This window comes from Corvus brachyrhynchos, unplaced genomic scaffold (assembly GCF_000691975.1).
Source record: "Corvus brachyrhynchos isolate BGI_N302 unplaced genomic scaffold, ASM69197v1 scaffold310, whole genome shotgun sequence".
NCBI classification, from domain to species: domain Eukaryota; kingdom Metazoa; phylum Chordata; class Aves; order Passeriformes; family Corvidae; genus Corvus; species Corvus brachyrhynchos.
Window position 1 is genome coordinate 3221995 of NW_008236213.1, and position 16095 is coordinate 3238089.

The window sequence follows — 16095 nt, forward strand, 5'->3', positions numbered from 1 at the left end:
CGGCGCCCGGCCCTACGGCTTCTGCTATTGCTACTGTAACTACTGCCTTTGATATTGGAGATGCTGTTCGTAAGGACTCTGCTGTCTCACCCTTCAATAAGCATGAGACTGATTCAGCAATAAATCATCTCAGTGACATCTCGAGCATACTTTAATCCCAGGACAATCCTGGAAATCCTGACAACTCCGAAGGGATAAACATCTCAAACAGATCTTTTGGACAAATATTAGTTCCATTTCTAATACCCCAACCGGACCTGAGCCATCCTGCCCATCCAATCATCTCGAATATTGTATCATGAATCCAAGAACTAGTATGTCATATCTACAATAATGATGCTTGAGAATGTGAGAAGGATGCTAGCCAGAAACACCTTTAGTGTTAGAAACTTTTTTAGAGCTCTGAAGACTACCTTGATGAATTTTTCTCTCCCAAAATTATACATATAGTGCATAAAACAGTAAGATCAAGGTAGACATCTCAGTTCAATAAATTTAAAAAGACAATCCAATAAACTTGGCCAATTCTTTAATTTGGAAGAAGAAACAGTAAAACTATAAACACAATCCCTTCCATACTGAGGACCATAGAAATAGATCATCTGAAATATGCAAATACTGGGGTTTTTTACAACCATTCAAGTGTCAAAAAGACAAACTAAGAAAAATAACTTCTCTTACTTTCCATCCTGCAAAATTTGTATTTTCATTCACTTTAAAATAAATGTAACATTATTCCATCTTAATCAGATTTAAATACTGTGATTCTGAGTGAGTGCTGTTTTCACCACCAGAATGCAAGGGAAAAATAAAATATTGTGACTGACTGCCTGTGTAATCCCTTGGTCTAGGGTCATACCTCATCCTTTCACAGAATAATATTGAGAAGCATGGTACGTACCAAAACAGGTACTGACCAAAAGAAAGAGGACAATTAACCCTAGAAAACCAAACAGTGTTCTTAGGATCATGCATCTTAAGATCATGCACCCCTGATAACATTCCACTAAAAAAATAACAAGGTTATAATCACTATTTCAAACAACTTGTTGCTTTTTTTCTACTTAAATTCTTATAATATTAAGAAGTTAGTCAAAAAGAAACTGGCATTCAGAAGAAAAACGACGTAACTTACTGTAAAGTTTGAATACAAGTTTCTGTATTGAACCTGGCAAATTAAATGTTTTGAAGGGAAAATCTTCTCAGGCATTTTCCAGGTTACCGTAAGTAACTGCTTTATACCAGGGATTTTTTTAACTGAAAGTATTTCAGGAGGAGCAAATTTCTCTAGAATGAAGAAACAAAAACATTAAGAGAGCAAAACGCTTCTATAAAAGTTCAGAATTTCTCTGTCTGTGTGTGTTCCAAGAAGTTAAATCCTTATCTCAATAACACTCCCTATCAGAGTATTCATGTGATGATTTTTATTTTATAAACATAATTCTACATATAGGAAGTTATCTGTAAGAGATGCATAAATAACTGATTTAATTACATGGGACTTTGAACAACCTGGTCTAGGGGAAGGTGTCTCTGCCCACCCAAGCTTTTCTATGACTCTGTGATTCTGCTGTGAACCTGCCCTCAAATATACGTGCAGATGTCTTTCATTTGCATCAGGACTCAAAAATAGTACCCAGAGACAACAGCAAGGAAAACAAATGAAGCAGAGCTGGGATGCCAAAGGCAAGACTGAACTGCAAATGAGGAAACAATTCAGCTGAAAAAGATCTGAGGGGGTGAGAAGTGTAAAGAAGATGGCGGGAAAAGAATGGACTAGCAATGAGAAAAGACATACATGTCTGGCATAGAGAATGTGGAGAGTAATGAGGAGTCACAGCAGGTCTGAAAACAGGAATAAAGGATATGACTGATGACGAGTGCTGCAGCAAAAAGCAGTCAGTTTATAAGGGTTATTGATGAACTACACCACCAAAATGAACAGAAGAAAAGCACAGGACAGAGGGAGAAGAGGTACACAAGATATTATTACTGCTCCTGTGTGGAATTATTATTGCACATTAGAACAAGTGCATTTTTTTAACATTCCTAACCAGAATATAGAAAAGCAGAGTAAATGATGGGTGGCCCTTGAGAAATTATAATATCACTATTCATTTACAGCCAGGTGTTGTATTGATGCTTGGTAGCACTCAGAAATATTGAAGTACAGTCCGAGTACCAATTAGGTTGACAAAAAGTTTTAATATACAGCCTTTAGCTTAAAACAATATTGTTGCAGTTAGATGTTTCACAGCATGAAAACAACACCCTGTCATTTTTCACCACCTCGCAGAAAGATCAAGAAACTGCTGAAAATTACTGCTGTAACACCAACCAGTTTGAAGAATTTTACATGGAAAGGTCATAAATAAAATCTTTATCACATTTTTTTTAATTACCTACCTATTTCTATCAAAGGTATATGAATGCAGTCTGATGAAGAGCTACCCAAAACATTTTTAGCTTCCACCTGAAAACAAAAATCCCTATCATACGGAGTATTTGGATAAAAAAATGAACATGACTCTGTTGTATTCTGGCAGGAGCTGACTGTATTTGGAGAATTCATCCTAAAAAAGAGAAAAATAAAAGCAGTTAGAAACGAGAGGATTTTCTTACAATAATTCAAACAAATTGTTAGGGTATTATTTATATACCTTTGAGGTTGCAAGACTTTTTTACCAGTGAACATCTTTAGATGACATGTTTGTGTAAACGAATACTCTTTCCTAATTTCCCTGCTCCCTTGTACCAGTGCTTTTGTAGTCATATGCTAAACTCAGCTAGGGAGATATCTGGATTAAAACTAATGTTTAGATTTGGCTGGAAACAGTTCTGCAATCCAATTCACTCTGTGGTTAATAAAAAGTTTGTACTTATAGAGGAAGGAATAATACTGAAATGTGCTTTCAATGGCTGTTATAGCTTCTGGCTTCATAAACTCAGCTAAGTTATAAAATATAGAAACACCAGAAGTAGTAAGAAAGTTCCACATCAAAAAGGTGGAAGCCTAAAATGCCAAAGCTAAAATGGAGATAAAACTAAAGAGGTTTTCCTACCCTACAACTTAAATAAAAAATATAGTATGCACCAGTACAATATGAAAAAGCGCCCTCCAGAGTCTGAATTCCTTCCCATTATCAAGAATAACTTCAGGCATTTTGGAAATCTCTTCATGAAACAATATTACCTGGAGTCTTGGTTAGGCAGAAAAAGAACACTACTAGAAGCAGCACTATGAAGGACAGATCGACAAGTGCATCTGGGACAAATCTGTGCTATCTGAGATCTGCCTTGGAACAACACTGATTTCACCATTTTCACAGTCACTTATGAAAAAGCAAGCTCCTAACCAATATTTAAAATCTAACAGAAATTGAAAGAACCAAGTATCTGTGCTTCTCTGCTGAAAAGCATGAGACCACATAATTTGTGAATAGAAATCCCCAAGCAATCCAAAAGGACAACTCCGGATTCTTTCACTGAAACCTCATGACTCCCAGGGTCCCTAGGTTAAATGCTACTGGAGTCAAGAATACTGCAGTAAATCAGTGGCTTAATGAATTTTGACAGGGAATTTTTTAAAGCAGATGAGGAAGCAATCTTTTATACTCATTCAAAATGAGGATAGTTCATTACATAGAAAGTTTCTGGGAAACTCACCCATAAAATGCCTCCATTCTTCATCTGTGCATAAGGTCACTCAACTTCCAATTTTATTGGTAATGTTACTTCAAGGGAACAAGTGAATATCAGCTTTGATATAAATATTTCTCTACTGAATATTGGGTTGAGAATACTCATTTCCTTTATACAGCATACAAAAAAGATATCAGACTGTACTTTATCAGCAATTACCAACCCTGAATTAATCAATATTCACCGAGAAATGCCAAGACTCCAATCTCCATGATGATTTCAAGTTTTCTTTAAAAAGAAGTCAGGATGAGAGAGCAAGAGAGCTGGTTGTCACACCCCAGCAACCCAGTTCCCAGCATCTCTTGTACTTACAGTTTTCGGTAAAGAGTATAGTTTGTTGTAAAACTTGTTTCTCTTCCTGCATTCCAGGTACAGGTAAGGTTATCCTTATAGAAATAAATGCAGGAAATATTTTCTGGCCTGTCTGGACGAACTACAATGACAAAGGTTTAAAAAAAAAAAAAAATTCAGTACAAATAAGTAATTTTAACATACACCTGATTTTGTTGGTCAAAAAGCAGATTATGGCAAACTTCATTCAGTGTCAGTCAGCACTTCGTTTTATCATTCTTCACTGCCCTGAGAACTCCTCACAAAACCAAAACGAAAGCCACTCTTTCTTATCCTGAGGAGACAACAAGATTTTCTCCAACCACTTCTCAGAAATACTTTACTAAGTGTGCCTAAAGGCAGTGACTCTTTAACTATCATGTATCAAACCACTGCATACACTGCCTTGAACATCTAAGTATACACACACACAGTCTCCCCCCTGCAACACACCTGTAGTTTAAGGTGAGTCCAGAAAGTAAGAGGAAAACAAAGAAACAGCAAAAGCAACCCCTCAAAAAAGGCATTCTCTGACAGATAAAACTCCTTTTGGTTATCTCCCAGATTATCTAATTGTTCACGCTATGAAAAACCCGAATCTGAGAAACCTGCACAACCTCAAGAGTGCAGAAGACAAGTTCCTGGGAAACAGATCTACGTGACTAAGTGATCTCAAAGAGATCACTAATTCTGGGCTCTCTTTATCTTATAAGCAAGATAGCACAAAGGAAACAATCTTCTGCAATCTCTATAGTCTTCCTCTATAGTCTGAAGTCATCCATAAAAATGTTACACCCTGAAAGACTTTTTTGTTACAGCTCAATTTCATCACTGGTTAGAAGAAGTCTGAGTAGAAAGGAAGAGAACTGTGCCCAGTGAAATAAACTGGTTGAAAAAGCCCTCTTTTCAAAATAGTATTTTTCTGTCCCATCTAATAGAATTCTCAGAAGATCTTTCTTTTATCAATAAGCTTACAGCACATTAAACTTTGCAGACAAGCAAGACCTTTTGCTGGATTTTTTTCTACAGATGTCTTGCTTTTATTACTTCTTTATTAGAATGGGACCCCCAGGCATACGTTAGTACAATCTGGACTTAATCTGTTCAATAAATTAAAGAATTCATATACATATTTTAACGTTCTCCATGAGAGAGTGTAATTATCATTTCTTCAGAAGAGAGGATTAGCGAGGAAATCTCTCTGGAGAAAGCTGAAGTTGGCTAGGCTAGAAAGGAGATATAACCAATGGGACAGACCCAATACCTTTGGAACTCAACAGAAAACTTCAGCTAGGCGAAAGTCAGGGTCAGAGAGGTTACAGACCTGTGTCAGTATAAAATACTGGTAATTTCATGCTTTATTTCAGAAAAAAAAAAATGCACTTGAATACAGGTGTTTTAAAATGCCACAACCAAAAGTAGCTGTTTTAAAAGTAAAATTATTACAGTAAATTATTTTAAAGTGTTAAGATTATTTTTTCTGCCTTTCTACTTACAGCCAGACTTAACTTCTGTGTGAGCCAAAAGTTGTTCCTTGTCCAAGTTCATTAAACACTTCACATAAGCTGTGTTGTACGTGAAATTACGGATGGTTACACTAGATACAGTCTCATTCACAATGTTACAGTTTTCTGAAGCAATTAATTCATCATTCAGTTTCCAGATGATGTGGCTTGCATTTCTCTGAGGCAGGTAGCTCTTTCTAAGAACACAGAATAGTTTCAGGGGGGATCCTCTTTCAATTTTAGGAGATGAAGGAAAAATGTCAGCATCTGTGATAGAGTTTTCATCTAGAAACAAAATCAAAGACATCTCATAGACAAATTCCTCTTAAAATACTAGTAGAAAAATGATAAGTTGTTTTGTTGTCTACAGATAATTTAATTAATTTTTTTCATACAGAATTCAAATAAAATACCCAGTTAGTTATTCAAATCAGATACTGCTGTTTGAAAACTCAGTTCACATTAATTACTGTATTACAATAGGTATTACATTAGAGTAATGTTTCAACAAATTCACAGAAATAATGAGGAAGTTTCCATTCAGAAACCTTTTTAATAACCCTAAATGAAGAAAAGAAAGTCTTGTATTTCAAGCCTGTTTCTATAAAATATTCCTATAGGTAAAAGATATGCATGTAATTTATATGCATTTATCATTACTACTTAAAATATCCAAAAATACATTAAAACAGTAAGACTAAAATTTACAACTAAGCTGCAATATATTTCAATACTTCTTAGAATTTATATTCCCAGACAGAGTGCAGCTACAAAACACATGTAAAAGAAGAACACACAAGTGGGCTGAATAAATGAATTGAGCACAAAGTTATCAAACAGTGCAAGAATCATCCATTAGAGTCCTGGAAGGAACAAACTGTTTTTGTTAGGGGGGGTTGGTGCTACTTATTTCTTGAAGCCAAATTTCATTAATTTAAAATTATTAAATAAATAAATTTCATAAATAAATCTGTCAACAAGAAGACATCAAAACTACCATAAATTAATTTTTCTATATTTACTGTACACTAAGTCAATCACCTACTAACTTCTACTTTTAAAATATACTTTTCCTGCTTTCAGAACTCCTCAAAATTTCACTTGGAGAATGTTACCTTTTGGAAAAATTTCTTATGGCAAGACAGGTGGTAAAAATCCAGAAGCATACCTGCTACAGAGCTGCAGAGCAGGACAAACATCCAAATCAAACTGTTGAACATTTCCTTCTCAGTAAGTATAGGCAGAAAATGCTGTCATAAAATAAAAATAAAAATAATATATTCAACTAAAGATGCCCTTTTAACACCTTGTTAGCATTTGTGTAAGAGTTAATAATGTTATTCAGCTTTTCTCTCTTGTATTCAAGTGAAGTATTGCTTTGTTTAAATGTTACTTTCCTGAACAATGGAGAAATTTGATGCAGTTTTCCTAAGATAAGTTGCACACATTTCCCATAATCAAGAGAAAGATAAGTGTACCTAAAACTCTGGTAAGGGCAATCCAATTCACACAAGGGTTTTACCTTCCAAAGACCATGTAAATAACTGGCAAGAAATGTATCTCCATTCACTTGACATGCAGCCTGCCTAGTCTTTCCTAAGCAGATTCATCTAGTGAATTCTTTTGAAAGTTAAGGCTGTTGCAGGAGAAGGAATGATCTGCCTATCTTGTGCATCACCACCTAATAAAGAAATTGTTCAGGAAGTGGACAACAGTGCAGGTTGCCTTTCACCCAAAAGAGGATGAATTCATATTGGTTTTATCCTGGCCAAGTGTACCTGGCAACAGACCTGAGTACACACCGCAAAAACAAAGGAAAGCACCTCTCTCTGGCATTCTTTTCGAAGAAAAGAACTGAACTACTGTGCAGCCGAAAAACCTTTAACTCTATGTTAAGAATGAGGAAAGCAAAGCAGAGACTGATTTCTTCCAAAAGGACAGCTGAATCTAGGATTCCATGAGAAAAAATTACAAAAATCAAACACTCTTCTTGCCTCAAGTGCTGCTGTCAGCTCTTACAGAATCACAGAATGTGTTTATGGAAGGGACCCCTACACACCATCTGATCCAAACTCCCTGCTTACACAGGGCCTCCTAGGACCATGTCCAGACAGCTTTTGAAGATCTCCCTTGACAGAGACTCCACAAACTCTCTGGATAGATAACCTGCTCCAGTAGTCATTCACTCTCACACCAAAGAAGTATTTCCTGATGTTCAGAGGGAACCTCCTGTGTTTCAGCTTGTACCCACTGCCTCTGGTCCTATCACTGGAGAGATTCTGGCTCTACCCTCTTTGCACCCTCCCCTCAGGTACTGATGAGATCTCCTCTGAGCTGTCTCTTCTCTAGGCTTAATAGTTCCAGCTCCCATATGGCAGATGCTCCAGTACATTAATCATCATTGTGGCTATTCCCTGAACTCTCTCTGGTATGCCCATGTCTCTCTTGACATCGGGAGTCCAGAACTGAACAAAATACTCCAAGTGTCGGCTCAGCAGTGCTGAACAGAGGGGCAGGATCACCTCCCTTGACCTGCTGGTTGCAGTCCTAACACAGCCCAGGAAACCAGCATTCTTTGTCACAGGGGCACATTGCTGGCTCATGTTCTGCCCTCCACCTGGCCAGCTCCCTGTACTGCTGTCTGGGGTTTTACCTCCCCAGACGAAGGATTTGAAAAATTCTAGTTTGACATGCACACCAGAAAGCTTAAATAGCCTAAGATCCCATCCACATCCAGGGGATGCTCCTCATTCTGTATCCATCCTGTACCCTTTCCCCCTCTTCTAGTGCTTCTCTAGTACTCAACCATACAGTAAGTCACTTCCACTTGCCAAAACAGCAGAAAACTAAGGAAAAAAAAGTATTTGTACTACATTAAGCAACTTGCTACATGATCAGACAGGCACAGGAGTTGGTGAAACAGAGGAGAGAACTGGGGAGTGAGACCTCCATGACTTTTCCCAGACGTGAGCTGTTAATTTGGTTCAGTCCTCCGCCTCCTTTTTCTCCAGAATCAATTAGCAGCTGTTAATTTGACATGCCAGCTGCTAGTTACTACATGCCAGAAACCAGGGTGATTCAGCAGGTTACAGTGCTGCTCAAATCTTATATGCTTGTCAGGACACTGATACATGACAAAATAGCTCTTTGGCTGTTTACTGAAGAGGTTGTACATGTAAAAGTGATGAAAGAACATGCCTGAGTGAAAATTTAAGTATTTAAGTATTTAATTGAAAGATGCCTATAAAAGCTCAATTCTGATGACTAAACAAATATGAACAGAACTGTCTTCTTCAGTTGATTAAAAAATTGATTCAGCAAGGCCAGATACCTTGTAGGAAGATGCAATCTCAGTAAGGGTCACATTAAATAAATAAAACTTGTGTAACACAGTTGATGAATAATGTCTCAATACTTCTGATTAAATTACCACGTTTGGAAGAGCTATGATTTAAAAACTTTAAAGTCAGAGGAAAAAATTACCCAAAGTTAACTTTTCCCCATATTGTATTTAAGACCATTTCTTAATTGCCCTTCTTCCCCATTTCAGGACATGAAACCATTTTCCATTCAGATCCAATTCTAAGATTGTTTTTAACTACACACCTCTGCATACAGTGTAGATGTTACACCAAGAATAAAGAGCATGCCACATCTATAAATGTCAAGACAGCATATCATAGAGTCATTGAATCACAGAATGTTAAGGGTTGGAAGGTATCTTAAATACCATCTAATCCTAACCTCCCAGTAGTAGTAGACCAGGTTGCTCAACGCCTTATCCAAACTGGCCTCAAACACTTCCAGGGATGGGGCACCCACAACTTCCCTGAGCAACTTCTTCCAGTGTCTCACCACCCACACAATAAAGAATTTCCTGCTAGTGTCTAATATAAATTTCCCCTCTTTCAGTATGTACCCATTCCTCCTTACCCTGCCACTCCAGTTCCTGTCAGACAGTCCCTCTCCAGCTTTCCTGTAGGCCCCTTCAGATACTGGAATGTGTCTGTGAGGTCCCCACACAACCTTCTCTTCTCCAGGATGAACAGCCCCAACTTTCTCAGCCTACCCTGACAGGGAGGGTACTCCAGTCCTCTTATCAGCCTCCTGGCCCTCCTCTGGACTTGCTCTAACAACTCCTTGTCATTATGCTGGGGACCCCAGAGCTGGATGCAGTGCTCCAGGTGGGGTCTCAGCAGAGCAGAGGAGCAGAATCACATCCCTTGACCTGCTGGCCACTCTCCTTTGGATGCAGCCCAGGATTCCCTTGGCTTTCTGGGCTGCGAGCACTCACTGCCTGCTCGTGGTGCATTTTTCATCAGCCATCACACCCAAGTCCTTCCCCACAGGGCTGCTCTCCACTTCTCTGCCCAGCCTGTTCATGTGTCTGGGATTGCCCCAATGCAGGTGAAGGACCTTGCAGTCAGCCTTGCTGAACTCCATGAGGTTTGCTTGGTGCCACCTCTCAGGCCTGTCCAGGTCCCTGTGGATGCCATCCCTTCCCTCCAGTATGTGTCAACTGCCCCACACAGCTCAGTGTCATCAGCAAACTTGCTGAGGGTGCCCTCAATCCCACCGTCCATGTCACTGACAGAGGTGTGGAACTGCATCAGCCCCAGGACCAACCCCTGAGGGACATCACTCATCCCTGGTCTCTGTAGACAATGAGCTGTTGATCACAACTTTGTATGTGTTGCCATCCAGCCAGTTCTTTATCCAAAGTGGTCCATCCATCAAATCCACGTCTCTCCAATACAGAGACAAGGATGGCAAGTGGGACGATGTCAAATTCTTTGCATAAATCCAGGTAGACAAGGGGAGTTATGTTGCTACCTGTTCTGAGCTTCCCCCTCCCAAAGACACTTGCTCTGAACATGTGCTCTGGACCCCTTTGTTCCAAGCATGGGCAAAACCAAATGTAACTCAGACTCTTCAGCAGTGTCTCACTGTCCGGTCACCCCGGGTCCGCCCCCAGTCCTCCCCTTTCCCCTTCTCCGGATACAAGAGACGATCGAGGGAGGCCCCGCCCTCTCTTGGCTCTGCTATGTTTTCTGCGAACATCTTGTCGTCTGTTTCTTTTGAAAGCTCCTAACTGTGGGAAATTGAGCGAGCAGGGAGCTCTATTTCTCCCTCTTTGCTTCTGCTGGTGGTATTTGCTTTGCAGCTGATACAGGTACCGATTTTAGAGCTACTAAAGTGCCAGATTGCCCGAGCTACCTCTCTGGGTTGCTCAACGCTTTCTGAGGCATTGAAATACAAGTGCTAGCCGGTAAAAAGCTGAAAATATACCTTCCTCAGAGTTACTCTGCCCTTGTCCACCAAAGCTGTAGCCCCATCATAGAAGACCACCAAATTTGTCAGGCATGGTTTGCCCTTAGTAAAGCTACGTTGGTTGTCCCAATCACCTCTTTGTTTTCTATGCACCTTAGCATAGTTTCCAGGAGAATCTGCTCCATGATCTTTCTTGGCACAGAGGAGAGACTGACTGGTCTATAGCTCCTCAGGGCTTCTGCATTCCCCTTTTTTTAAATGGGGGTTATAGTTTGCTTTTTTCAGTCATCAGGGACTTTATTTGACTGGTACAATTTTTCAAAAATTATGTATAATGGCTTAGCAGCTTCTTCTGCCACCTCCCTCAGGACCTACAGACTAATCTTATTGGATCCCATGGACTTACAACCATTCAGGCTCCTTAGATGGTCTCAGACCTGATCCTTTCCTACAGTGGGCTTAGGGTCTTCATTCTCCCAACCCTGCATTAGCCTTTCTCAGCTTGATTGAAATGGCTGGAACACTTGTTGTCAAAGACAGAGGCACAGAGGTTGTTGAGAACCTCTGCCTTCTCTTTTCCCAGGGTATCCATGTCTCCCATTTGCTTTTGAAGAGGGCCCACATTATCCCTAACCTTCGTCTTCCTTGCAACATAGCCATGGAATCAAGGTGCGCAGTGCCAAGTAGAGGGGGACAATCCCTACCCTGGTCCTGCTGGCCACACTATTGCTGATCCAGGCCAAGATCCCATTTGCCTTCTTGGCCACCTGGGCACACCCTGGCTCATGTTCAGCTGCTGGCACCAGCACCCCCAGGTCCTCTCCAGCCCCTCTGTCCCAGCCTGTGCGGCTGCCTGGGGTTCTTGTAACCCAGCACTTGGCCTTGTTGAACCTCACACCATTGGCCTCAGCCCATCGATCCAGCCTGTCCAGATCTGTCTGCAGACCCTTTCTGCCCTCCAGCAGATCAACTCCTGCCCAACCACGTTTCATCTGCAAACTGACTGAGGGTGCACTTGAACCCCTTGTGAGGATCAGTAATAAAGATACTGAACAGGACTGGGCCCCATAGTGAGCCCAGGAGAACCTCATTAGCAACCAGCTGTCAACTGAATGTGGCACCACTCAGCACCATTCTTCGTTCCAGTCATCTTCAAGAACTTTTAACATCTTTGCTGGAATGTGACAGGAAATTCTTTACTACCAAGTCTGACACTCATCTAACAACTATGAAGGAGGAAAGAAGCTGAACTCTCCTTTTATTTAGTCTTTACTATCCATTGCTATAGCTCTCCCATGATAGCTGCCATATGGAGAGACAGACCTCACCCTATACACAGTCAGCAAATGCTGAAAGCCTCCACTCTGGCCCACTGGGCCACCTAACTGTGATGTTCTGCAAAATGCACCAGGAAAAGCAATAACCATCAATTTTAAGAACCCCAAGATTCAAATACATCAGCATTTACACAAATCCTAGAGGGAAAAAGGACATTTCAGGCAAATGATTCAAACATGTACTTCAGCATCCTTTTTAGGTAACAGGGTGCATCAGATTCATGATAGGTCAGGATTGCACCAAAGGCAAGTACCAGTGAGCATCAGAAGAGGAAAATGGAGGGGTTTCTACGTTGGTTGGAGAAGACAATGACACATAAACATAATGGAAGAAGCAGTAAATTTGAGGGACACCTAATGGGTTTTCTTAACTCCTTAACCCCTATGACTTAAGCACCGACAAGCCCATCCACGGGAAAAATGACAGACACTGTGACGAAAGATCCTGGGCACACTGATTTCACAATCCCCAGTCTTTCACTGAGCTAAAAATAGTCAATTGAACCTCAGACCAGGATGAACAGGATTTAAAACATTTACCTTTAACTAGAACTTGATTTAAACAGGTGTTAGGTGCACTTTCATTTGGAAAAGATATCTATATGTATTTTAAAAACTTTGTCTACTAACTAATAATCTATTAACTAATAACCTGCTAACACCACTTAAAGGAAATAAAATCAAACAATACATATCTATTGAGAAACCCACTACGCTTACAGACATATCTGAAGGAGCCACATGATGCGCTGTCAAAACGCTGTATCATATACATATGTATATGTTTCTGTATGGTGACCACAGAAACTTGTTCTAAAAACAACATCACGTCAAAAAAACCCCAAAACATCATCACACAAACAACTTGTGAATTTAAAAACTTCAAATCAACTGGAAACGGAAAAAGCAGAAAAGTAATTTTTCCTCTTTCAGTCTCTCAATAGAGAATGTAGGCACAAAAGGATGAGGTATTTTTGTTCTAAAATCCTGAAGGACATCGTGACCAGGAAAAGTCAGGTCTGCCAATAACTGCTGATAACAGTTATTTTGCTTAGTATACCCTGCAGTTCAGATGCAAAACATTATGTTTTGATAAACCCCCTTTGTTTTCTTATAAAGCAGAACATTGAATATTCATTCATTATAATATAAAATGCTGTTACATTGGAATTTAAATCAAATTTCTAACTATACAAGCTTGATATTAATAGGGAAAAGTAGAATATGACTCATTATTTTCCAAACAAGCATAACAAACAAGTCTCTATGTAATTCTTAATGTATAAAATGCTCAGACAGATAAAAAAAGCTGCAAAACAGATTTTTTTTTTTTTTTTTGACTAATTAATATATTGTACCTCATAAAAGAAACATAATTTTTATGGAAAAATTTTAAAGTTAGAAACAAAACAAGATTCACTTGCTTTATCTTTACATACGGGTCATTTCTTTTATTATAACTACATGATTGTATCCAATTTGATAATACTCACTAGAGGAAAGGTCAGGCCATCAGTATCACTATAACTAAATGTTGGTTATATTACCAGACAGAATGTTGCTTTCAGAGCAGGCCATTACCTGTTCTTTTTTCACTGAGAAAGAAAAAAACAGACAAGCTATGGTTTAAAGAAGGTTAACATACAGATCTGGTCTTGGAGCAAGCCTCCTTCTTAGGCTGAGTGTCTGAGTGACTACACAATCTATTTGAACTGCAAGGGTCTACTTTGAGAGATGATTTTGCATCAGACATTTTCAGTAAATAAGATGTTATTAGACAATGGTTGCCTTCATGCCCCTTCGTGTTGGTGGAGAACAAGTTGTCTCTCATGTGGCAAGCAACTAGGTGAGCAAAATGGACAGCCAGGGTAGCAGGATCCATGCACTGAACTCCAAAGAAATGTAGAGCTCTCACTGAAAAGAGGGTAGCCAGATCAAAATCTTTTACATTTGTCAGATTTGGGTGGTTTCAATCTAAAGTTTATACAGAATACACACCTGTCATAAAATCAGAAGGAAGATTCTCTCTACTGCTTCAGAGCATTAGCTCACCTTCTCCAGTCTTGTCTCTCAACCTCAGACTGGACCTAGATGTAAAACACACACCTACTTTTATAATGCCAACAAAATATGTTTTGGAAGAAAGCAAATAAAAACTTTCCTGGACTGTTATGGAATCAGCTACAGCCCCAAAATGTATAATATAGTTATAATCCTTGTACTGCTGCAGTGCTGCAAGTAGAACAACACAGAACACAGTGCAGGTAACACCATGCTCCCACAAACACGAGAAGGAAAGAGAACAAAATGAGCACAAAACTTCACTTTCATACTTTCTTCACACTCAAAAAAGATGACCATGACCCTGAAACTTACCTGGTACATGTAACACAACATTCTGAAGAAGACATTTAATTGTGTATTCTAGAAAACATTATAAGCTCAGACTCACTGCAGCATCATAACCCTGCTGCTTCAAATCAAATAGTAAAGGTTATCTATCCTGCTATTCTTTACTATCTATGCTGTTACCTTTACTAACAATACTTTTGTATCTTAGCCAAAATTGCAAGGAAAAACACAGCACAGTAGTGAGAAATCAGGCTCCATGGGACCTACTAAACACCGTTATGTTTTGACATCTCTTAGTATGGCATTTTTGAACTGAAAATGCCCTCTACAAGCACCAAATCATGCAAAAATTCCCCAGGTTTAAATGATTATTATAGAAAAAAATCAAAATTTATAATCTTCAATACTACAATCTCTGTGATACAAACCCAAAGCTTTTTTCTCCCTTTTTATCCCTTTTGAGACCTGTTTTGTTATAGATTAGCCTCCGACAGAAAAATCTGAACTGACCACTCCGTTCTTTTGCCTAACACACAAAGCTTCCTTCAAGCATGAAAACATTCTCTTGCCCAATCAGTGTCTTAATTCACAGAGAGTCTAGAAGTTGGATTTCAACTATTTTAGACAATCATAAAATCATTTTGGTTCAAGAAGACCATCAAGTGCAACCATTAACCCAGCAATGCCATGTCCACCGCTAACCCATGTTCCCAAGTGTCACATCTACGTGCCTTTTAAATACCCACAGGGACAGTGACTCTACCAATTCCCCAGGCAGCCTGTTCCAGTGCTTGAGAACCTTTTCCGATAAGAAAGTTTTCCTAATATCCAATCTAACCTTCCCTGGTGCAACTTGTGGCAATTTCCTCATCCGTTGCTTATAACCTGGGAGAAGAGACTAACCCTCATCTCACCACAACCTTTCAGGCAGGTGTAGAGACTGATAAGGTCTCTCCTGAGCCTCCTTTTCTCCAGGATAAACACCCCAAGCTCCTTCAGCTGCTCCTCACAGAACTTGTGCTCCAGACCCTCCACTTCCAAAAGACAAATCATACAGTCCATTACAGGTGAGAAGACAACTGACACTTCCCAATTTAAGTATGAGTACATGAACATGATACTCGTGATATATATATATACACAAACCCATTACGAAAATATTTTTTCCTCAGAAGGCAGAAATGGCAAACATTGAAGAAGGCCCAGTTCATTAAAATATGATACACCACTTCGAGAAAATGTGAATGAATACAAATTAAGCAGAGAGCAATTAAGTAAGAGCTTTTACTTCCTTTGATGACTGCATACATTGCAAACATTTTGAGAACACATAATGAGAACATTACACACACAAGGAAAACCACTGCCAAGCATCTGTACTGCATTCTTTAGAAAATGAGATTAATGCAATGAGCTAAACAGAAAGTTTCAATTCTTTCTGTCTCATGGACTTGAAAGAAAGAAACCAAAAGGAGCTTTTTGGCCCGAAGACACCCAGAAGCATATCCTGCCCGAAGTCTGGGACAAACGCTTGGAGAAATGCAAACGCAAGCAAACTTCACTGCTAGAGATCCACGCGTGTAACAGTGCGGGGAAAG

The 16095-nt window shown here is 39.4% G+C and overlaps 1 protein-coding gene across 2 annotated transcripts in view; it reads right to left on the minus strand.

Annotated features, from left to right (window-relative positions):
• Window positions 1-16095, minus strand: part of IL31RA (interleukin 31 receptor A) — a 42223-nt gene that overhangs the window by 18153 nt on the left and 7975 nt on the right. The window contains exons 3-8 of one of the 2 annotated variants that reach the window (XM_017744161.1): window positions 14144-14232; window positions 6706-6787; window positions 5529-5822; window positions 4015-4135; window positions 2407-2573; window positions 1136-1287 (exon numbers count right to left, since the gene is read on the minus strand). In XM_017744161.1, coding sequence (XP_017599650.1) covers window positions 1136-1287; window positions 2407-2573; window positions 4015-4135; window positions 5529-5822; window positions 6706-6757 — 786 coding nt within the window. In that variant the 5' untranslated portion in view covers window positions 6758-6787; window positions 14144-14232. The remainder of the gene's footprint in view (window positions 1-1135; window positions 1288-2406; window positions 2574-4014; window positions 4136-5528; window positions 5823-6705; window positions 6788-14143; window positions 14233-16095) is intronic. The other variant, XM_008643048.2, reaches the window with a different exon arrangement.